Genomic DNA, 23,766 nt, shown 5'->3' on the forward strand with positions numbered 1-23,766 from the left:
TGTTCACCTTGGCGCATCTAGCACAGAGGCGAAATTAGGCTTGGATGAAAGCAGGTGGCAAAAGGAAAAAACAAAACCAACAGCAACAAGCACGCAGCTTTGTATTACATTAAAATGCATGGCTGTGGGGCACCAGCCTGCAGCAGCAGGGAGGAGCAGCTGGTCTCCTCCTCAGACACCAGACCCTTCCATGGCAGGGAGGGCAGGAGGAGAAGGAGGAGGAAGGAGGAGGAAGGAGTGAGGGCCTTTCCTGGAAGGGCTGTGCAGAGCTGGAGCTGCTGGAGCCATCACCCTGGTGAGGGACAGCAGGGTGCCCAGATGCAGCAGACACTGCTGCTGTGTCCCTGGGCAGGCCCAATATTACAGCTGTCTGTCTGGGTTACAGAAGAAAAACATGCACATGTGGCATGTGGTCTGTCTAAGAAACACCATCGCTCCAGCCAGTCATTCCTGCCCTGTTATAGGACAGCAGAGGTTAGGACAGCAGCAGAGATGATGCTCCCCTTGCTTTGATCTTGCATTTACAGCCAGAAAGTAATGAAACATAATGGCATCTCCGAAAGTAATGCCTCCTAATTTATTATTTTGGCCCGCATCATCAGAAGCGGATGTCAGTGTTATGGCAGTAGAGGTTTAACCTTCTTGCCAGTATTCACCTTCATGTTGTTGCCTTGTGACAGATGGCAGCAGAGGGGCAGTCAGACAAAATGGCCTCCGGCATGGAAGGGTGGAGGAAGCAAAGGGACGTCACTGAATTCCTCTTTGCTGAAAAAATGGCCCCTGATGGCAGTCACTGACACTTGATGAGCGTTTAACAAAGACCAGACAGTGGATGTCAGCACAGTGAGGCAGCGGGTGGTGCACTGGCAACAGTGGCAGTGGGGCACCTCTATTTACTCCATAGAAATAAATAGGAGGCGTTACTTTTGGAGCAGCCTACATACAGCCTAAGAAATGCTGTCTATTGTGCAGGCAGGGCCCTGCAAATTGTCGGGAGATGGATCTGTAATCACCAGGGAGGATATAAACAAGCAAACAGACGAATATAGAAACCCATATCCATTAAGAATATCAAATAACAGCAGAGAGAGCAGCACAGTGTCATGATCAGCAGCAGCAGCTTTTCTGCAGTCCAAAGCAGCTGCAGGCTCAGAGATGAGTTTCTTAGGTCAGCAAAGCCCAGCAGGCAGCAAGGGCAGCCTCTCCCACCCTCAGCCCCTTGGACAAGCCACCCTTTTGCCCCATGCGGCCACACACCACCTGTCACATCTTTCTCTGTTTCCTAGCTAAGGATGCACAGCATGACCTGTGCTAAAAGGCTGTGCTCAGCAGGTCGAAATACAGGTTGAATGTTCTGCTGAGCCCACCTTGAGCCAGTTTGTGAATGCTCTTAGAGGTGGGCTGAAGCTTGCAGTGTGTTTATGCTCTACCTGACTGAGTGAAACCAGGGAGAAGGTCTGGGAATGCTTTTGGGGATGACGGTTGGATTAGATGATCTTCCTGGTCTTTTTCTATGACTCTACTGGATATTAGGAAACAAAGTGGTGAGGCACTGGGACAGGTTACCCAGGGGGGTGGTGGGGTCACAGTCCATGGAGGTAGTCAGAAAACATGTACTGGTGAGTGGACATGGTGGGGATGATTTGATGGTTAGACTGGATGATGTTAGTGGTCTTTTCCAACCTTCATGATCCTGTAATTCTTTGAAATGGAAGGAAAGAGGGGATTTCAATGGTTATCTTCTCCCATTGTACGAGGTTGTTCCTTCTATCCCAAACATTTCAAGTACGTTTCTGGCACTCACGTTCCATTTGACCAGGATTTTGTTACAGGGCTTTTCCAGCCTGTAAAAGCCGTCTGAAAAAAGCAAAAATCAATAGCTACAGCTTCTTACAGAGTGATTTTTACATCGATTTGTGTCCAATGTACATAGGTAAGAACCAGTCTACTGTTCCCACATAGCCATGTTTAGTATTAAAAGTTGCTGAGCTAACATTGGGGTTTCTGTCTACTAAGCTCCAGAATTTGGCACATATCAGTTTTCCCAACAGGTTTGTGTCTGTGTGAAAAGAGAAAGGAATATTCCTCTTTGGAGTTCTGTGCAGAATTTCCCCATAGGCTCAACACAGGCATTACTTAAAGGAGGGGAGTCAACTCTTTGAATGGGTATATAATGGCAGGACAAGGGGAAATGGATGTAAGTTGAGGGAGGGAAGATTTAGGTTGCATGTCAGGGGGGAAGTTTCAAAGAAATCCAGTCTGAGAGCACCAGGAGTAGCCTTTGCTGTGGTTTCCTCAGTAAAAGACAGGAATCAAATAATCTAAACAGAGATGCAGTCCTTCCTTTTGCCTGGAAAATCTCTGCTCTCATTAAATCCTAGCAAATGAAAGCAACCATGCTGCGATCCAAGGAACATGACAAAGACCAGGGCCTCTTGGTGCTGGGGGCTACAGCAGGATCAATGCCTTAAGAACCTTTAATGCAGGAACAGACAGTGCCCATGGGGCAGGCTATGTGGTCTGAGAAAGTCAGCAGGCAATAGGAGGCCTTCCTTTGGGTCGCCCTCCTCTACTTCATGCCCTGCCCTGCACTGGGCACAAGCAAAGGGAGCCTGGGCTCTGCTCCTAATACACAGTGCCTGTGTGTGCACAGAGAGTGAGGGAAATACAGCCTGTTTTCAGATTGCTTCGTTCATTATATATCACATCCGTATTTCATATAATCTCATTAAAACCTGTAGCAAGTCCTGGGATGCCTTTGTTCCTTCATCAGCGGGAACGCTGCTGGGAGCATGTGGTGTCATGGAGCTCCCAAGGACTCAGAGCTGCTTTCCCCTGGCTCAGAACGTTGCTGTACCCAGGCAGGCTCAGTCAGCAGGAGCTAGGTTGCTGCCCCTGCCCCTCTCCTGCCCTTATTCTGAGGTCATTCTATGGGTTTGTATTGTGTTAAGCTTCAGGAAGCACAATGAAAATGAAGATCCTTCCTATGCCAGGCTCCTGCCCTAGACTACCTAGTCTCCCGGGAATGGAGAGCAGACAAAGGGGAAGGAAGACGGCACCATATCTCAGTAGAGGATCAAGCTGATGAAAGGATATATTATTCATTAAGTGTATCTCCAGGACAAGTAACAGGGAGTGAGAGAACAGAGCTTACAATTGTCTTAGGTACAGTTGTAAAACATTTATGTCCACATTATCTCTGCTTTTTTGACAGCTGTTTACTTCTTTGGGGATAGGAGTCAGCCTAGCCCCTTTTTGCAAGTGAGTGTATTTATAGATTCCCACTGATTTCACTGGTGGTGATGGGGCACGCATGTGACTATGAGAATGCTTGCACTTCCTCTGAACCCGGAGTTTCCCTGAGAAAAAAGCCGTGCTCTGGACAGATTTTACCCCCTAATTGGCTTTAGCTCCAGCACTAAGGAACCGGCGCCCAGGGCATCCCCCACCTTACCCAGAAGTACTGTTCTACTGCACGCATGGCTTTGTTTCCTGGCAGCCCCTACACCACCTCTGTTTTCCTAACCCAGGCAAACCCTCACTTCTAGTCTCATTGGGGAAGGAAACCAGAGTGAGCCAACCCCATCCAGGCATCCAGGCCTACAATTCCTTCAACAGTGCTGAGCTGGGGGGTGCTAAAACAAATCCCCTCTACAACAACCCTCCCGCAGGGGCTTCCTATGCCCCCTCAACCCCAAGGAGAAGCAACTGCACTGCCACACAAAATCGCTTTGGCTTTATTCTCCAATCTAATCCCTCTCTCTCTCCACAATATGATCCCCAGGTTTAATCTGATTAGGATCCCTCACATCACAAGATGACAAATGGTCCCAGATGCCAAGCTAAGCAATTTAACGAGATGCTGCATTGATTATGAAACAAAGCAGAGAGATGCTATTTCAGAGCAGGGAGCGGTTAGCTCAGTGCCATCCTTGGGCTGCGGGGCTCCAGCCAAACACTCCTCTAACTGATGTCCTCCCGATCAATGCGGACCACTGCATTGGACACTTTGCATTCTGCATGAGTCTTGATGGAGAGCCATGCTCTGCTAGGCAAGGGCAGTGCACGCTGCATGGCCGCAGCCCCAGGGTACCAACACAACACTCGCTGGTCACAGGCAACCAAGGCAAGATGCAGGAAATGCAGTCTGTTTGTTGGGCTGTTATTAGACCTAATCTAAACATAACAGGCCAAGATAGATTAATATGACCATTGTTTGTTAATCCAAATGCAATCAGACACTTTTTTTTTCTTCCTGCCAGATAAGAACCACCCTTCCCCCTCAGAACTGCAGTCATAACGTAATTCCCTCTCAGCAGCTAATGGCATTCATAAATTACACTCAAGACCTATTGTTCATTTAATCCTTTTTGCTGCCATTAGCTCTGGTCACTGATCTCTTGCCTCTCCAGCTCGCAGTATTTTAATGACACAGCTAGAAAACAGCCAAACTCCTCAGCCTGGGCATAGGAAGCCAGTGTTGCAAGGAGGGATGGTGTCCACCAGTGGATTGAGAAGAAGTGGGGGAAGAAGCTTAGACCTGAGACTGCCATGGGCTGGGGAGGACACAGAGGGACAGGCTGGGACAGATGGATCCATTCTGGGCAGAGCTCAGGGCTCACAGAGAGGATGGACCTGCTGGCTCACAGCCTTGGGAATTTGGTTCACTTCAAAGACAACTGGACCATGGCCTGCCTTTCAACCAGCCTAACCTGGTTTAATAAGGAAATCATTGACGATAGCTGCTCCTCCTTTGAAGCTGCAGTTATGCTTTAAGGGAACTTGACCCTTTGGTGTTCCCTTCAGCACAGTACTAACCCATGTAGCACATCCTGCATTTACATAGCATGCCACTACAGGAGGTGCTGAAGACACCTCATAAGGAACTCCACAAAGCACCCCAGTTATTCCCACTCAGGTGAATTACACTTGACAAAGAAGCACAGTAAGGCTGGAACACAGATTTTAGCAGAGAAAAAGGGACCTCAGGAGTTGGCATATCTGCTCATGCTTTGCTAAAAACAAGGGAGGTTATGATTATCCCTCTGATGGTTGTACGGACAGCAAACTGTATGGAGGAAGAATGGCATTTTGAGTCTGTACTGTTCCTAGCTTGGAATCAGGCTGCAGATGAACCCGTATGCAAAGCACTGCCCTGTTGGCAGCAAAAAGGTACATTTCTTTGAGCTGTTGACCTGTGCAGGTGCCCAAGTCCAAGAGTAGCTTCTCTAAGAAAAGCAAGACGAATACATTTAGCATTCTAATCCTGCAAACTTTAACTGGCACACACCAGAGTTGTGCAAATGGTAATTAACATCATTCAGGAGAGCCAGAGAAGATGCTGTTCTTTCTTCTAATCATTCTAAAGCCTCTCAAACTGATTAATTCTTTCCTAGGATTTGTGTTTCCTTGTAATTTTTATTTGTGAGAATCTTCCCTGTGGAAAGCACATCCTGCACTCTCTCAATGGTCTTGGTGCCTGGTAGGACTTGTGCTTTCCTCATCACCCAACCAGGAGTTGCCTTCAAAGCCAAGCTCTGACCAAAACACATTGCCTGGAGCACAACAGACTAACACCTGCATCATGAGAAAAGCACTGACACAGGCTGCCCAGAGAAGATGTGGGTGTCCCACCCCTGGAAGTGTTCAAGGCCAGGCTGGATGGGGCCCTGGGCAGCCTGACCTGGTGAGTGACAGCCCTGGAGGAGCATGAGGACAGGGTCTGTACTGGGTACTGCCCATATGTGTTGCCTACAATGTCAAGGAGAGGTGATGCAGAGTCAGAATTGCCCACCGAAGCTGAAGGAAAGGCATCAGAAAACTGTGCTTGGAGAATGTATCTCCTGGGGTTGAAAAAGGAAAGAAAGAGGAAGGCTGAGTTTCCAGGGAGCTGAAGACACGGTTGCTGGCTCCTGGGCAGGTGTATAGCACAGCCACAAGGACAGAGAGGTGGGGTGATAGCTGTCTCCTTCCCAGCACCCTCCTGCTCTCTGCCTGTTGGTGTTGTCCCTGTATCGCTGCCAGCCCATCTCCTGCTGCAGAAAGCAATACATCCATATTCTCGCCCTTGGAGTGGTTCCCAGAGTTTAGGGACTTTCTTCTACCTGAACCTTGCTACTTATTAGAAGGCCCTCCCTTAGTCTCTTGCCTTTCCTCCTTTTTTGGCAACAGGATTTAGATTTATTGGGATCATTTGCTTTTCAGTCCAATGAAAACTAATAGGATCCCGACTCTTGAGAGCAAGATACTGTGTTTTTGAGAGCGAGATTGCCCTCTAGTGACTTAACCGCAGTGTAAAAGTTCCAGCTTCGCACGGTTATCCTCTGTAACACAGCAACAGATTTCCTATCGAGGTTTCCGCTGGAGGGAGCAGAGTTCCCGTGGTGAGTGCTGAGGATGCCCTGTGTCTGTAGGAGGCTCCCAGCACCCACCGGTGCAGAAAGCATCCCATAAAAAGATGCAGCAACTACATTTGGAAATGTCATTTAAGACAGAGACCTCCTGTACAACTCCTCCACCATCACCACCACACAGAAACATTCCCACCTGGTGATAGTATATATCACACTTCCCATCTATCCCTGAGATTAAATTATTCCTTGTATTCAGCCCCTAATTCTTATACCAGTTCTTCCTTGAAAACCTTTTTTCCTCACCCTTAATTAGTAGCTGTGATTTGATGTTCTGGAGAAAAAGCTAGGGATGGTTCTGTGCCTTTGTGGTCAGTAGCACTGCGGCTTCTGTTTTAAATAGCTATAATGAAATCTCCTGCAGCAAGAAAAGAAGGATGTCAGACTTGGCTCCAAGCAGGGCTCCATCTCTCTGGGCTCAGTTGCTGGCTTTGCTGATTCATTCCCAACAGCTAGAGGGGATGGGGTAGAGCAAAAGTGCTTCCATCCTGTAGCTCTGCAAATGATGCCATGTCATATCTGGCTGTGAGCTGCAGTAGCTGAGGACCTTGACACACAGCTGCATCCAGGGTAGGATAACACCACTGAAACACCTTCTGCCCCTGGCTACAGAGGGAGGTCGTATCTTCCACACGGAGACATGCTCTAAAATATCAAATCTGAGAGAAGTAGTTCTGGATGGTTTTTCACTGTCCTTTCAAACTGCTTTTGCCCTCTTCCAGCTTCAGAAGCTACACACTACAACCACAGCACAAATCGAGATACATCAGGAGACGTTACTTTCTAGTCACAGTCCTCTGACTCTGCATGGCAGACTGATGTCTCTGTGCTCTTCAGGGGGAAGGTACAGGGACAGCTCTGCTCACCAGAAACAGGGAAGCCGTGCTTTAAGCTGTGTCATCAATAAATTGCCACTCATGTTCCTTTTATAAGTAAGCCTGGAGCACAAAGGTTTAGCAAGAGGAGTTACCTGTTCAAAACAGTTCCATGCAACATGTTTACTGGTGTGGAAAAGCAACTTGGAGGGCATTCCCTGGGTTGAGATCTGATGCAGGAGAGCAGAACAAGAAGGGCCACACAACTGAGATCCTGCCTGGATCTCAGACCTTCCTTATTGGGTGAGGGATGAGGAAGCAAAAGCTCTTTAAAGAAATGACCACTGAGGGATGGGAGACATGAAGAATATCCAGATCGTCATCTCTAAACATGGCCACCAACAGTAGCAGAATTAAGCTCTTCATTTTGATACTCGGTGATTTCTAAGTGCTGGTAACCAGGCTGAAATAAGAGGGAAACATGCTGATGCTGGACATGGCTGCATTCACTGGTCTTATCTTAAAACAATCCTTCTGCCAGAGACTGGTTTCTGTAGGAGGTCAACACTTGATCACCTGCAACTTATCATATCTTCTAAAAATAAACTCAATACTGATACACATACTTGTTCAGGAGCCTAAGGAATATTGTCCAAGATCTCAGGATGCTTTATGTCTTTCTACTTTTCCTTTGCAAAATTTCCTTACTATTCCTTCGCAAGAAATGAAATGTTTACTTGGAAAAACCAAACAAAGCTGTGAGTAGCCAAGAAGAAGGTATTATTCACCCTCTTTCTTATCCATCAGTCTCCTTCTCCTATCTTATCCATTCTTCTCTTTCTTATCCATCCTTCTCATCCATCAGTCTCCTCCTATCTTCCAGGTTGTACCATAGAAGTTGGATGGGTGAGGATGTCTTCATCCTCTCCTGAATCCTTCCTGAACCTATAACCAATCATGAGGTTGGGACCAACACTCCCATATAGCACAGCTCTCAAATGCAAGGTAACTCTTGCAAGAGTTAACTCCTGCATACAGAACCAGGCAAGGAAGCCGAGACTGCTGAAGGTGAATAGTAAGACCGCAGTTTGACACACGGGGGAGATGCTCTGCCACAGATGGCCATCTTGCAGGCCGCTCACTGTAGCAGCTCCCTGGGGTTGGGCTGTGAATCCCATTCCTGCTACCTCGTCTTCCTCATCAAAGAACACACTTACCTTCTTTCACAGGTGTAAGAAAAAAGTGCATTTTGGTGTAGTTTCAGTGATTTAATAACATTTAAACCAACATTCTTTATACTCATTCTAGCACTTGCTTCTTCTGAAAGCCTAAAACTTCTTTTCTTAATATTAAAAGCGCTGGGAATATTGGAGCTATGAGCCCTTGAAAAAGTATTCTCCTCCTATGCAACACCCCAAAAAGACACGGGCACTTTAAACAACCACCATCCATGTGCTAGGTTGCACAGCAGGTAGGTAGCAGAGTGAGACTTCTTTGCACCGTCTTTCTGCTTATGTGCCACGAGATTGGAGACAGAGAATAAGGCAGTTGCTGCTCTGACTGACACAGGGTTGAGTTTCACAGGCTGTAGCTTCTAGGCAAGCTGTTGCTGTTGAAAGCAAATTAGATAGGCTGGGCATCAAGCAATGCCTTCCATCAGTTTTCTCCACCCACAGCTGCAATCTTGACATTTTGTTCATTCCATCAGTGCCAACTGCCTCAGAAAGCCAGCTGCAACACCTCCTGGAAGGACAAGAACACCATCAATGAGGAGAAGAGGTGGGGAAACTGCTCAAATTTGAGGTGAGGAAGCTTTCTTCAGCCTTAATCCAAGCAGAAGGCCGGGTTCTCTAAGAAGACAGCAAGCTTGCTGGCCACCGTGTCCAGGTCACTGGTGTTGGCATATTTGAGCAGATTGGTGTTCTTGACAAAGTAATGCTTGAGGAAGTGCTGGCTCACACACTTGTGCAGCTTCTGCACCAGCCTCAGGAAGGCTTCGTGAAAGCAGCGCCAATCCTTGGTGCGTGGGTATTTTTCACACGTCCAGAATAGCACTGTCTGCAAGAAGCAGATGGGAGAGAAGAGGTGTTAGAGGTTCTGCCGAGGGCTCACACGGCTTGCTAAGGCAGTTTAAGTGCTGGTAAGTGGCTGACAGCCTTGGAAACTGGAATGCCTGGCACTGCAGTCTTCCTGCATTAACGATTCTGCAACAAAGGGATCACAACCAACAACCTAAGGGAGAGCCCTTTCACCTTCCCCTGGCTGCCCCCTTCCCTTTGCCTTGCAAACCTCACTGGACACACCAAGGATCCTGCACAGATGGCCAGAGCAGGCAGGGAAGGAGGATTTGCAAAGGCCAGGGACCTCCACAGAAATGCCAGGTGTTTTAAGCTGTAGAAAATGGTCTATTGTACAAGTGTAGAAGCCAGTAGGTGCAAGGAGGGAGAGAATAATAATCGTATGAGCATAGCTGTTAGCTTCAGCCATACTTGTGCTGAAGATGCACACAGATTTGCTTTCTGAATGTACTGGGATTCCAAGCAACTCTTGCCTGTTTTCTTCCGACACACAATACAGCATGTGTTATGATCTCTTTCTTGCAGTTTATTTCATGTAATATGATAGAATCATAGAATGGCTTGGGTTGTAAGGGACCTCAAAGACCATCTAGTTCCAACCCCCTACTGTAGGCAGTGTTGCCAGTCACTAAATAAAGACCGACCAGGAACCCATAAAGCCTATCCTTGAATGCCTCCAGGGTGGGGCATTCACAGCTTCTCTGGGCAGCCCGTTCCAGTGCTTCACCACCCTCTAAGTGAAGAACTTCTTGCTAACGTCTAACCTAAACCTCCTCTCTATCAGTTTAAATCCATTCCCCTTTGTCCTATCACTATCTACCTGCATAAAAAGAAAAATCAATAGATAAAAAAAATGAATTCCATATGATTACTGCTCCCATGGTATTATTTTTATCCTGCCCATACTGCATTTTTACAGATGTTGCTATGTTTGTGAAGAATTTTTTTGGAGGTACTTACAGTTATTGTACTAAAAAAAGCAATATTGACCATCTTAATCAACCTGAAAATCATTTCTAAAACAAAAAATTCACTAATCTTGGGTGCAAGAATCCCACTCAGTTTCTTAGTGTTCTCTCTACAGGCAGTTGTTACAATGAAGTTTCCAGAGGTAAGGAAAATAGTGCTGCTATTCCAGTCAGGTCTTTCAGACTTCCTAATTATGAACATCATTCCCCTATAACAGATACTGAGACTGTATCTTGATATCATAGTGATGCCTACCTGAAGGTGATAAGCTGTGATGACAGGCTTATTTCCAGCACACCAGACATCCTCCTTCATCTGTCTCATGACTCTGAAGCATTTCATGCGGCAACCACCATCTTCGTCGAGGCCTTCCATGAGCATATGCTCAGCACGGGAGAAGCACAGCTGCCAGTGATAATTGGAGCGGGCCAAGAGGTCAAAACCAAGTGACTGTGGACAAAATGGAAAGTGTGACGCTAGATCGGAGAGGCAGATTTCTCTGAGTAATGCAGAGGGATGTTGCATGCTAGCAGAGGCAGCAAACATGGTTAATGCTCCCATTGTAACTCCTGATTGATGAAACAAGCAATTTGTTTTGTTTCCTCATGTGGTGACATTGGTTACTCCCAGGAGATTCAGCTCTAGAGGTGCCAGGTGCAGTACAAACAGTGCTGCTAAAGCTGAGGCACAGCTCTACAGGCACTTTGCCATGGAGCAGCAGGTCATGAGCAAGTAGGGAGCCAGACTGGAAGTCAGAACTCGATGTGTGAGATCATGGCAAGTAGAGCTGATCTGGAGTGCCAGAATCTAGCCAAGGGGAGGAACAGGAGAAGGGCAGAAGGAAAATGTTGAGATAGTGCTCCACTTGCAGAAAGATCACATGAGACAAAGCAGAACAGCAAGAAAAAATGCACTCAGTTAAATGGCCAGAGCTATTTGCAAGAAACTCATGTAACAGACAGTTAAATCAGTTTTCCCTCCAGAGAATTCACCATCATTAAGGAAAGAAATTCTCAATAAAATCCAAATAATTTGAAATATTTCTTCTCTACAGCCTTCCAAACCACCATCACATACCTGCAAAGGAAATTTCTGCACAGACCTTACAGTTGTCTTTAGACTGCTCACCTTGACGCACTGCACTTTTTCCTGGGATGGCCAACGCTTGAGGCAACGAGGCCACCGAGCTTTCTCAGGCCAGCAAGTTGGAATCTCCACCGTAGGGGCCAGCTCCACCTCAACCTGGAATTTTGATGTTTCCACAGCCACTCGCACAACTGAGCTGAAGCTCTCCAGCACCGTCACTTTGTCTGTCAAGGAACAACGTGAAAGGTGATAAAGGTGAATAGGTCCTCTCCTCAAGCCAAGCAAGGGGCTGCGTAGTGCCCATGTCCAAATTGAGACTTGCAGTTCCATTGCTGTCTTCTCTTCAGTGACATAGTGGAACACAAGAAAAAGCTTATTTCAATCTGCCCAGAGGTAGGAGGACAGAGGAGAAAGTAAATATGGGCAATGCTGGTCCAACTGTGTGCATGGAAGAAGCTTCTGTCCCTGTCATTCAGGATGGATCACTGTTCCTTCAGCTTTGCTGTCTGAGCCAATGATGTGATCATGCTTTAACCCACTGAAGTAAATACAAAGCAGATTACCATAAGCAGTTTAAGTAATTGTGTGTTAATCCACCTCAATTCGACTGACACTGGCTAGGAATTCCAGTTCCAAAAGGAGTCCATGCAGCAGACTTGAAGGAGCAGTGATGAACATTTAGGATGGTAACAACTTCTGTTTTCACAGAAGAAATATCCACTGAGTGCCATCAGAGGAGGTGAAATATGTTTATGTTTCAAGAATACAGAAGACCCATATCAGGCTGCTGATGGGTAAAGACATTCTGGAAACACGATGTGAGAAAAGGCACCATAGTCTGATCTTGACCATGTCACAGTATCTTAATGTGAAAAGATGAACACAAACCGTTCAGCTTGGATGAAGCCATGTGTTCATTAGCTGAAGTCTATAACATGCCTTTAGGACGCTCAGAATTAAATATGAGGATCACTGTTTAGGCAGCATTTTGCTGCAGATGTCGCAGCTATGAAGGTATGTTGCACGCACCACTGATTGCATTATGTCAGCACTTCCAGTACAAATTGCTATAGGATATACACAGGCACTTTGGAATTGCTCACAGAGGGATCAGCACCACTACTGAAAGCAAGTTTCCATGATATCTACTGAATAGCCTGGGCACTGGGGAAAATGGAGCACTTGTCCAACAGACTTCTCTTCAAGTCCTCCTACATACTGGAAAGGTATGGACATCTAAGGCTTCCCTAGAACATTACCTGCCCTACTCATATCTTCAAACACATCTCCAGCTTACGCACTTCCTCCGTATCCACTTTTTCCTACAGCATCTTTCTGACTAGTCAAGCTACATTGCAGCTGCCAGACCAGGAAAAAAAAAAGACTTTTTTTCCCCCAAAATTCCTAACTGCTTTGAAAATCTGGGTTGCAGCTTGGCTGAGGGAGAACTTACACAGGATCCTAAGAGAAGAGCACCATCTTGAAGAACTCAAGGTCTACTGAGTTCTGTCTTCAGTGCAGGTCTATGCATTACTGCAATGGGTTAGAAGCTCCCTGACTTTGGAGGATTTTGCTGTTTTTCAGCTTCTAATTATGTGAATGACCCAAACACTTTGTGTGTGCAGTAGTTCCCCCTCTGCTACCTGCAGGAGACAGCCAGTTCCACTTATACCCGTCCCCACTAAACTCACTGGATAGGTTACAGGAAACAATTGACTTTTCCACCAGCTCTCGGAAGACGATAAGGACTTTGGCTGGAACCAGATCCCCTTCAATGTTCACATCCTTTTCGTGCCACTGCTGAAGGGTTTTTGAGAACTGTTCCACCTCAAGCCATTGATGCAGCTCCTCAGGGTCCCGCACAGAGGAGAGTAGCTTGGCTCCATGCACAGTGTAATAGCGCCAGTGTCGGACCTGGCTTTCCCTGTACCCAGTCAGGCCACGCAGAGGGACCGTGATGAGGAACTGGCTCGGTGCTAAGACCTAGGAGAGTTTAGAGAGATTAAGAGTGCAGGCAAGGGCAGATCAGAGATCATGAAGGTTAAGAAAGTAACACATGCAAGTGGAAGCTTTAGATGGAAGGAAAAAACATGGTAAAATAGGAATGATTGAATGCATCCAGGACCTTTTCCATACCTGTCTGAAATTTACCTTGAAGGTACACAGAGTAGGAAGAAATTATCCTATAGTCTGATGTCCTATAGGAGTCTAATGTGACAGGCATGGCCCACACAAGAGAAGAGCACACTCTGGCTGATTTGCTACCACATTTGCCATAGTTTTCCCTGTTTCTTGTTATTTCTATTTTGCAATTGCGTGAAATGTAATAACTAACAGCTTCCAGTGAGCAGGAGAGCATCAGAGAGCTTGTTCTGAGATACAGCAATGGGAAACAAAATAGTTCAAGTTCTTAACTCAAGCTATTACTAGAGATAAGCCTAGAGTTCCACAGTTCCACAACTATAGCAAAAGTGCACTTTTTGGATCTTTACCCAAACCCACTGATGACATTAGTAGAATAAGACCACAGTCCATTCATTTTACTAGCATTTCACTCTGCCTGACTAGAACACATCTGTCGTCCATTAAGGAGACACAGACATCAAGGTAAATGACATGCCTGAGCCTACACAGGCAGTGGCATTCAGAAACAACTCCAGGTTTTGGATAGTGCTGTATGAAGCTGCATCTCCTGCTGAGCGAGAAGCAGAGTAAGGATAGAAGGATGATCAGTGGATAACACCCAGAAGCAAGCTTGTTTGCAAGACAATTAATCGGCCTCACTTTGAGTATAACCATTCTCCAACCAAACCAGTGATCAACCAGCATTTGCAGTGAGTAAGGTGAAAAAGAATTTCAGAAGACCTCATACAGGTTCAGGACACAGCCAGAACTGCCAGGTTTGGAAGTATTTGGCAATCTTGGCTCCAGGTGTTGGCCTCCAAACCCATTCAGGCTTTTACTGTGTTGACTCTGATGCTTTTCAACTTCTCGAGTCCAAGCCTTACTTACACTGGCATTAAGAAGGTGAAAGAGCTGTGTGAGCAAGATGTGGTGCCAGCAGCTGCTGGAAGGTGGTTACCTCAATTAGGTCAATTAAGCACCCTTGTCATTCTCCAGAAACAATCCCAAACATTCAGATAGCCTTCAGTGTAACAACACTGAATTGGGTCCTATGCAAGTGTATAGTCTGCTGGACCAGTCTCCAACATCACTTTTAGAGGTTATACTCATACCAAATTCAGCTGTGCAGCTGGTGTCCTTGTGGCCTAAACAAACCCCAGGCCTGCATTCACACTGTCACGCCAGGCTTCAGACCCCAAACAAGTCACAGGCAGTGGACCAGGAGCATCCAGTTCTGCAACATATAACCTGTGGCCATCCCGTTGCAATAAAAGCCTGCCTGCAGCATGTTGATCAATTTAAGTGCAGCCAGAATGTCTCAGGCAAGTGGAAGCATTAGGTTAGAAATACAAGCAATAAATAAAATTTCTTGCAGAAAGGCTGAGATAGCTACGAGAGGACAAGTTAGGAGAGCAAATTGTCTGGAGAATAGGGTGGGTGAGGAGGAAGCAGGCACCAGTAGGGTGTTGTACCTGGATGGATGGGTGGAACGGGCGCTTTCCCCGCAGCAGAGCTGACCACTTGGCCAGTAAGGCCGGCTGATCCTGAGAGCAGCAGAGAGGAAAAGAAGAATCACATAGAACAGAGAGAAAGCATGTGGCAGGTCATTCATTCACCAAGCAATGCTGCAAGCGTACCACAAGCCTCTTTGCTAAAGGAAAGAAATCCCCCCTGCCAACATCACAGAACTGACCGCTTGGCAACCTGTTAGGCCAGTGCTGTACTAGGAATTACTCTGGATGTTAACCTGCTCCTTACATCTTTATTGAAGCCTCCACAGCCTTTGTTAAAATTCCCCACATAGCCCTGTGTATCTAAAAGGAGGTTTGTAGTTTCTCAACAAATCTACACCCTGCATCAAGTTCAATTAAAACATTTTAACCAGGAGCTGGAAGTTCTCAAAAGTCACCATAAATTTAATTTACAGGGAAAAAAAACCAACCAAACTAAAAAAAGATGCTTCAAAATTAAACACAGAATTGTTAATATACTGACTTTCCCTTGACAGATGCATCCTCTAGGGTGAGTGATCTCAACAATGATATTAAAGATTCTATTTTTTGTAAGCTGAACAGACCACATCAAAAACATTTTTCTTAGTAACCCATTCTTTGCTGCCCCGTATCTACAGCACAAAGTTAGCCAGCCCTCCAAGTATGATTGTCACTGACTTATAGCACTGAGTTAAGTAACAAATCTGACACTTTTTAATAAAATATATTTCAGTTTCTTTTAAGCTGAGGGTGTTCAGACCAGCCTACAGTACAAAAAGTTACTGATCAGAATAGATTGCCTTGTTTTTGTATCGTTTTGTTTTCCAGAACCATTTTACCTTGGCCTTGGTTTTGTTGGTCCTCACAAGCCAAGCAGGTTTGTTCCGGTGTGAGAGGTGGGTGGCAGACCACAGAACCAAGGAAGGTGTGGATCAGGATGTGGCACTGGGTTGTGGCACTGTGGTCATTCCTACTGGCAAGCACATCTGCCTCAGAACACACGCTATCCCAGAAAAGATATAAATCTGAATGTGTTTATCCCCAGAGCAACAGCCAGTTTTTAGACTGGGTGACTCTATTCTGCCTCCACCTCCATGCCCTTCAAGCAGCTTCATACCCAGAATTCTTCCCTGTCATTTGTAGACAGCTGCAAAAGTTGCCTTACGCTTTCACAAGCTGTGCATCTATCCGTAAGTGGCTGCATTTTAGTGTATGGGTTGACATAACTAGAGTATGTAATCTGCTTCAGATGAGAAGGATCATTTTCATCTGAAGTTGCCATTGCTCTCAGTATTACTTATAGCCTGTGTTAAATAGTCAAAGGACTAAAAGTCAAAGTCCTGTCACACCTGGTACAGGACAGTGTTGTTTTGGTATCTGATGGTCTAAAATGGCTTCTCTTCTCCCACTAATAAGTATGTTTCTTCCCAGAAAAAGGAAGTTCTATTTCACCACCAAGGAAAAAAATATATTTTTCTGATGAAGCTTTTTATGTTCACAGCAGAAGAAAGCTTTCTGAGGTGACAGGTTTTCCACCTGTGAAAAATATGAGTCATAGCTCATATAGTCATGGGCATTTTTTCCTCTTCATGTTACTGCAGTAGTTTTTTTCTTTTTTCTTTCTGTCATTTGGCTTCTGCTTGCAGACTGACAGCTCTGGCAACAGCACCTCTTTGTAAAAGCAGCAGCTGTGAAAAAAGACTCTGCCTCATTCACCCATCCCCTTCTGATGCATCTCCAGTATTAAGATGCCCACAGGTAAGTTCTTACGACTCAGCCGGACATGAGAATCGCCACACTGAAATGTCATCGTATCTTCTGTGGTGTTTTACTTGGAGGTACTTGTCCATACACTTACAGAATGGAAATCACTGACTGATTGCCTACAAACCACAGACACTATGCTAGATCTCTTGTCCGTACCTTAATATTCTCATTGTGAATGCCAGAATTGGAGATGGCCTGGAATCGTGTGGCCTTATAGCTGATTTCTGTGGTCAGTTGCTGGATGATTTTCTGCACCTCCTCCACTGTTTTGGAGACCAGAGAATGGCGTGGCTCTACCTGTCAGTTCCAAGAAAGACACTTCATATTACATATAACTATAGTCTTTGTCTCCAGTTGTAAGAACAATCAGCTTGGTGCACCCTGAAACATATGTGCCTATGCTGCAGTGGGAATAAAAACTTATTCCCTTTAGATTACAGTCAACTTACCACGAGGCAGAGCTCTTGCTGGTGAACACTGAAAGGCAAAATTCAAGATTGCCAAGTATTACTTGATATTCTTATGCCAATATCGATGAATGGAAGAGAAGGAGTTAATTACATGATGAATTTGCTAACAACTAGCTGGAGCCTTGTTCTTCAACCATTTTGATCCAGGACAGACAGCTATGCCCCTGCAGAGCCACTCTCAGAGTTGGATTACTTTTTGCTCCAAGAGCTGGCAAGACCACAAGAATCACAGATACCTCATGCATTAGTTATATTGCAACGGTATGTGGCAACATTTAGCTGCCCGTGTGGTACAATGAAAATATCCGTACTATCTTCATATCTGAGTACAGGGACAGTTCCTGCCTAGCTGGTGACAAGATATCTTTCCAAAGATGGTTCCATTGAGGGCTAGAAGTTTGTGTGACCTGATAGATGGTCCTTCAATTCCAGCAGCATTAGCACAGTTATTTATGAAAAAAATATTTCAGTGGAAGGTCTGAAGTGAAGAATGGATAACTGCTTGCCTAGTATCTGTAACTGCTTGCTAGCCCAAGGAAGAGCAATTGACTAACACAACTAGAAGATGAACAGAGTTGGAATAAACTCCTTTCTCAGCCAACAAAGCTGATTGTTGGGGTTGTTCCATCTGGAGGAGGCTCAGTGGAGACCTTATTGCTCTCTACAGCTGCCTAAAAGGAGGTTGTGATGAGGTGGGGTCAGCTTCATATCCTGCATAACTAGTGATAAGACTAGAGGAAATTGCCTCAAGTTATGCCAGGGGAGATTCAGGTTGCAGGTTAGGAGCAATTTCTTCTCTGAAAGGCTGATCAGGTGCTGGAATGGGCTGCTCAGGGAGGTGTTCAAGGAACATTTAGATGTTGTATTGAGGGACATGGTTTAGTGGGGAAATATTGATGATAGGTGAATGGTTGGGCTGGATGATCTTGGTGGTCTTTTCCAACCTTGGTGATTCTATGATTCTTTGAAAGGTAACAGTATTTTACTAAGCTTTTTTAGTACTTACAAGTGGGAAATACATCAAGACAGCATTATTATATTCCCTTTGCCAGACTCTCATTTACCTTTTGCATCCTGATTTTTTGCTATGTTAACACCACATAGTCACTTCCGCTCATATCTAATACAGATGCAATACACGTATCCACCTGTAGCTATAGCTACTTTCTTTCACTAGTCCAGATGAACGCCTTAGTTCTTAGAGCAGTTCAGTAAACTTGACTTGCTCAACAAAACGCCTAATGGCTCCTTCAACAAGCCAATGTTATGAGTGGTAAAGAAAGTTATCCATCCCTAAATGCTTTCAGAGACTAAAAACAAACTGTCTAAAGTACATCATTACTGTTGGTTGGCCCAAGCTGAGATCCAGGACTTCCCCTGTACTCCTTCCTCATGCTGTGTTCTCTGAGTAGTACCTGTAAGAAACACTTCATCCAACCCAGCACGGTCTCATTTAATTGCACCTTCATTGCCTACTGGCTGAACTTCAGCTGTTGCCACAGTCTTTAGGACAGTACAGACTCTAAAAACTTAAGGGAGGTACCACTGAACACCTCCACCTGCATGTAGATCCTCATCACTGAAGCAAGGATGGAAGAACAAATGACATGAGATGTGTGTTACCCACAGCTAATTCCAAACACCTACCCACTCTGCTAATGCAAAATTATACCTTCCTACAGAAGGGAAGCCATAAACATCAGAAGACAGAGCATAAGCAATGCAATTTCTGAAGGGCCAAGACATTTATCTAATGTCTTTAACACCAGCACGAACGCATTGGGAGAAAGGGAAAAAAAAGTTCTTCATCAGACAGCCATTACTATCGCCTATTGGCATTCCCATTACCAAACCTTGACTTCAGAAGTTTGCCAGAACAACAAGGTTGATTAAGACTTTATTATGGAGGAAAGAAAAAGGACTAGGATTGACCAGAGGTTGTGAAGAATGTTTGAGTTTGCTTTTAATTGCCCAGTCACCTGCACTAAGTGTGCACTTGCATATTTCCTTTGCTGGACGAGTGGGTTAATGAAGAAGTCTTGGGTGTGAGAGATTCATTGCTACAGGAAGAAACTATTAACAGTAAGCCACCAGAGCTGGAAGGCTGCTAGAAAACAGATTTTCCGTAAAAATGGAAAACATTTACTTCTATAAGCCTCAGAACTAGGCTCTACTGTACTAATGATGGACGTATGAGCATCTTCCTTGTACATGGCTTCCTTCTGCTCCCTCCTTTATAGCTCTATAAATCCTCAGAGAACGGTTCGCTGTTATAGCTCAGTGTATGGATTCTGATGGAATGGTCATCCAGTGCAAAACGCCAAATGGGTGAAAATGAATTTCTCAAAGGTTCTCAAAGGAATTTGATTACTTGTCACCAAAACATTTCCATAGGAAAAAAACAAGCATTTCTTAATATGGTATTAGAATATTTCATCCTTTTCTGAAAGAAGGACTTACAGCTTTCCACTTGGAAGTCATTTTTCATTTCAGTTTCTTGCGTTTTGTAATGGAAAACAGTCAGATAGAAATTAGCTAACTATTGTGATGAAGCACAAGCTTTAAAATATACATATATATTTATATTTATATATATATATATATATATATATATATATAACAGCTCATTTAGAATCCCTTTTCATAGAACGTACAGTTCTACTGATTGATTTTTGTTGTTTTACTTCATTTTAGAATGGAGAAAAATAACACAGTGCTGGAGTATCTCTATAAAGTAGAAAATGTGTCTCCATCCTGCCTGTACTGAGACATGCTATTCAGCTGTGGTGTATAGTGAAATATCCTTAGCTGAGGTGACAGACAATGGGAGAATTCAAGCTGTTTCCATCTCTCCCCAATTCCTACATGCATCTTTTTAAGAAGCAGCCCCTGCTGTTGTGGCTTTGGTCTTGTACCTGTCAATCCAAGACCACTGGACAAGGAGAGAGGTGAGGACTTCTCCCTAGATTAAGTGCTACTGATCCACAGCTCATCTCACATCTGGAATTATGAGAGTGGGAACAAAACCTCAGGAAATATGAAGACATAGAAGAGAACATGCAGCTCGGAAAACAAGGCTACCAGCCAAGATCTCTGATAACATTCTGCAACAGAAACCTAGAAATCTCATTAGAAATACAGTTCTCATAAAACTTCACCCAGTCTTGTCTCGAAAAACGAAGACAGAAGGCAAGCAACTAGCTGTCAAGTTTGGCACCCTTCAGAATCAACACCTAGTGTGGGAGACAGAAAATCTGGACAGATAAAGCCTTACCTTGCTCTGGATGTAGATTTCTACATCTTCATCTGTGAATGGTTTCATGGCAAGATGGTCGTCACTGTTCTCTAAAGTGTGAATTCACTCTTCACTTGTTCGCCTGCATCTGGAAACAGGAGGGACACTCAGAGAGAGCTGCTCAGAGCCACCTTGTCCTCTAAATTTCAGATCGCCTAATTCCTCTGTGCATGAAGAAATGGAGAGAGAAGCAAGAAAATATGCCTTTCCCCCTCCTCCTCCCCACTCCCCCCCTTCCAGGCCTGAATAACCCAACTGCTTAGGAAAATTAGCTCCAATTATTATTTTCTAAACCTGATCATTATTAGTTTTACTATGATGACTCTTAAGTGGTACGTCTCACATGCAGACACACACACAAATATCCCAGTTACTGCTTCATCTCAGCAGATCCTTTCAGGTTGCGCTGCAGACACAGTAGGCTCATGCACAGCATTATCGTTCTGTGCACCACAAGCACCTCCCTGTCTCTCTAACCCTTCACTAAACCATTTGTCAAGCACTGCCAGTTATCCCTTGTTGACTTCAATCCACCCATTTTCCATCGGAAACAGTGTGGGTATTTTTACACTCTGATCATTCATTTGGGTTGCGGTCTTCAGCCTCGGCTCCTCTCTCCTTATATCTCCTCTCTCTCTCCGGCTGTATTGACAGTAAATACCCTGCTGCCTGTCCCCTCCTGGTTGCTTGCTTTGCTTTCTTTACAGTAAACAGGCAGAACGCTCTCCCCCACTTTCTGCCAGCAGCTCAGCAAACGACCCCATATGGATAATTCAGCGAGAAAAACAATTGATCAGGACTCATTGATCCAATGAGGGTTGCTGGCTTTTATAAAAAAGGGTTACATCAGCACATGGAAAGGAATAATGGAGTATATGGGTGAGATCCAATGCTGCTTCCTTATTAAGGAAGGCACACTCTACTTTCCAGTAAAATCTTTATTTCCCCTGCAAAATGAACTTTGACTTCCCTTGACTGACATCATCACCACAGCAGCTGGCAAACAGCAGCACATCTGTAGGCACTGGGTGCTATCTCAGAATCTCAGAGCTCTTTTGTTGCTGGGTATCTTTTGTGATCATCATTTCTTATTAAGAGCTGAATGCTAAGTATATTAATGTAGAACCAATACCTGAGGACATCCAATCTCCCAGAATCTAGAAATCAAACTTCTCTCCATGCCTCCCCAGCACCAAAGCTGCCTTTCTCCTTTTGCTGAGAGACTTGGGAAGCATTCACAAAGACATACAGAATTACAGAATGGCTTGGGTTGGACCGGACCCCAAAGATGAACAAGTTCCAACCCCCTTATCACAGGCAGAGCCACCACCCTCCAGATCTGGTACTAAGCCAGGTTGCCCAGGGCTCCCAAACATGCCTCCATGGGACCAGGACATTGGAAAAAATGGAGCCCTCTATTTTCAGCAATCCCACCTCATTGTGTCTAGTTTCAAGACTTAGTGGGTGTCTTTCACCTGAGGATCCAGTGGTGTGAGAGCTCTGCTAGGAAGGTCAGACAAAAGGCAGGATCCAAAACAAGGTGACACCCAGAACATCAGAAGTGTATTAGGAAGCAAGGAGTCTGTCTCACTTTCTTGCATCTATAACGTCTCTCCTCATGACAGTTTTCTGGAGTCCCAGGTGCTGGCAAACACACAAAAAGCGTGGGTTTGGTCATTTTTTCTTGTATACAGTGACACACCTTGAGTTTAACATCCTTTTCCATCGTAAGCACTTCACCAAGAGGGCCTCGATGTCCCCAGCTCTGTCTCTATAGAGAAGAATACGGCATAAGTATGTCCCTCAGGATGCTTTCACTTTTACATAGATAGCTGACCACTGACAGTCCCCCAGTTTCTGCTTGATGAGCATCCATTGACTTATCCAGCTGCTCACATGTATTTCCGAGCCAGGCTTCAATATCTTGTTCTTCTTCAATCATAGTTCCCTGCTGATCTATGTAAATTATTTTGAAATTATTCAGCTGTACTACATACTCCCGCTTTGTTTTATCTCAGCTCCCTTGTAAAACCTTCTAACAGCATTCACTGTGGCCAATTTCCTCTGTACCTCTTCTGTTTTGCACCTGTGCCCTCAGTTGCTTATTGATACGCTTCTAAGAGTATTCAAGGATTTCCTAATATCTCCAATTATATTGATCCTATGATAGATCATTTCTGTTTGGGCCTTTGGCAACATCCAGAACTGGATATGATTGTGGTTCTGGGAAGCCCACACAAAAGTATTCTGTGAATATATACCTTGACTGGTAGTAGACTGGTTCTTGTATCTTCTGAAGGTGACAATTGCAGATGCTTTCTATGCTTGTCTGGTTTTCCTTTCTTCGCTGTTTAGTTCTATAGAGATGACAAATATATTTCAAACACAAAGTCCAAAATCATTTGAACCATGAAATGCACGACAACAAAAAAATCACAAATATCATATAAATATGAACAGCAGTATTAGCTGTACAAGAAAGTCTAATACTGTGGCATTTTCTGTTTTGAAACTATCTGGAAAGGCTACTCGTACGGAACAGTAAGCATGCGTTAAAAAGCCTCTACTAAATCACACAAATGAGTTAGCCCAGTGTACCACTTGTGACTCACAGATGATCTGCAGCGGCAACAAATAAGCCCCACTGAAGATGATGCTGCCTTCCAGATGAAATACAACACTTAATTTGCAGTTGCTAATGATGACCCATCACTTCTTGCTCTAATTACCAGAGGCATTAAGCCTGCTGCCAAAGTGTGTACTTGGGTCAGGAGAGGCTACCAAAACAAATCATCCCCGTAGATTTAATAACCTCTGACAGTCATCTTGCCTTCTTAAACTGTTGCCCTGTTTCTCCCCATTAGTGGACTAAGTGACTGTACAAAATGAGAACTGTAGCTCGAATCCCCCATATTTGTGCTGTAACAGTCTTTAGCAGCAATGGCTCAGTATTACTGAGTCTCCATTCAGAGGATACTAACATAACATAACCAGACTGTTTAGGAACACAAGTTCTGTGTGTTGATTTGTTTGGTTTTCTTTTTGTTTGCTCTGGTAGTTGTTTTTGTGTTTGTTTGTCTGTTTTCACTTTGTCTTTCAACAAAAAGAGATGGACAAAAGGGATGCTTCAATGACAAAAGCCTGGGATGGGCTACAGGGAAAAGAAAGTGTTGCTAATTCACTATGACAGCATCAGAATTATGTATGGATGCCAAACTGAAATGCTTCTCTGCTCATTCCCACCCCTCACCAATCAATA

The 23,766-nt window shown here is 44.7% G+C and overlaps 1 protein-coding gene across 6 annotated transcripts; it reads right to left on the bottom strand.

The window, feature by feature from the left end:
• Positions 1-3,076: 3,076 nt before the first annotated feature.
• Positions 3,077-22,848, bottom strand: MAB21L3 (mab-21 like 3). 6 transcript variants are annotated; one of them, XM_015875009.2, is made up of 8 exons: positions 22,210-22,277; positions 20,487-20,595; positions 16,899-17,039; positions 14,955-15,026; positions 13,050-13,341; positions 11,401-11,582; positions 10,528-10,722; positions 3,077-9,283 (listed from the first exon to the last, which is right to left on the bottom strand). In XM_015875009.2, exons 2-8 carry the CDS (start codon positions 20,532-20,534, stop codon positions 9,050-9,052), a joined length of 1,164 nt encoding a protein of 387 aa, XP_015730495.1. In that variant the 5' UTR covers positions 20,535-20,595; positions 22,210-22,277; the 3' UTR covers positions 3,077-9,049. The 6 variants fall into 6 exon arrangements, with proteins under 6 accessions (XP_015730495.1, XP_015730467.1, XP_015730474.1 ...); XM_015874981.2 differs by lacking the exon at positions 22,210-22,277 and adding an exon at positions 21,983-22,121; XM_015874988.2 differs by lacking the exon at positions 22,210-22,277 and adding an exon at positions 21,942-22,121.
• Positions 22,849-23,766: the final 918 nt, after the last annotated feature.

The sequence above is a fragment of the Coturnix japonica genome, chromosome 1 (assembly GCF_001577835.2).
Source record: "Coturnix japonica isolate 7356 chromosome 1, Coturnix japonica 2.1, whole genome shotgun sequence".
In the NCBI taxonomy this organism is placed as follows: domain Eukaryota; kingdom Metazoa; phylum Chordata; class Aves; order Galliformes; family Phasianidae; genus Coturnix; species Coturnix japonica.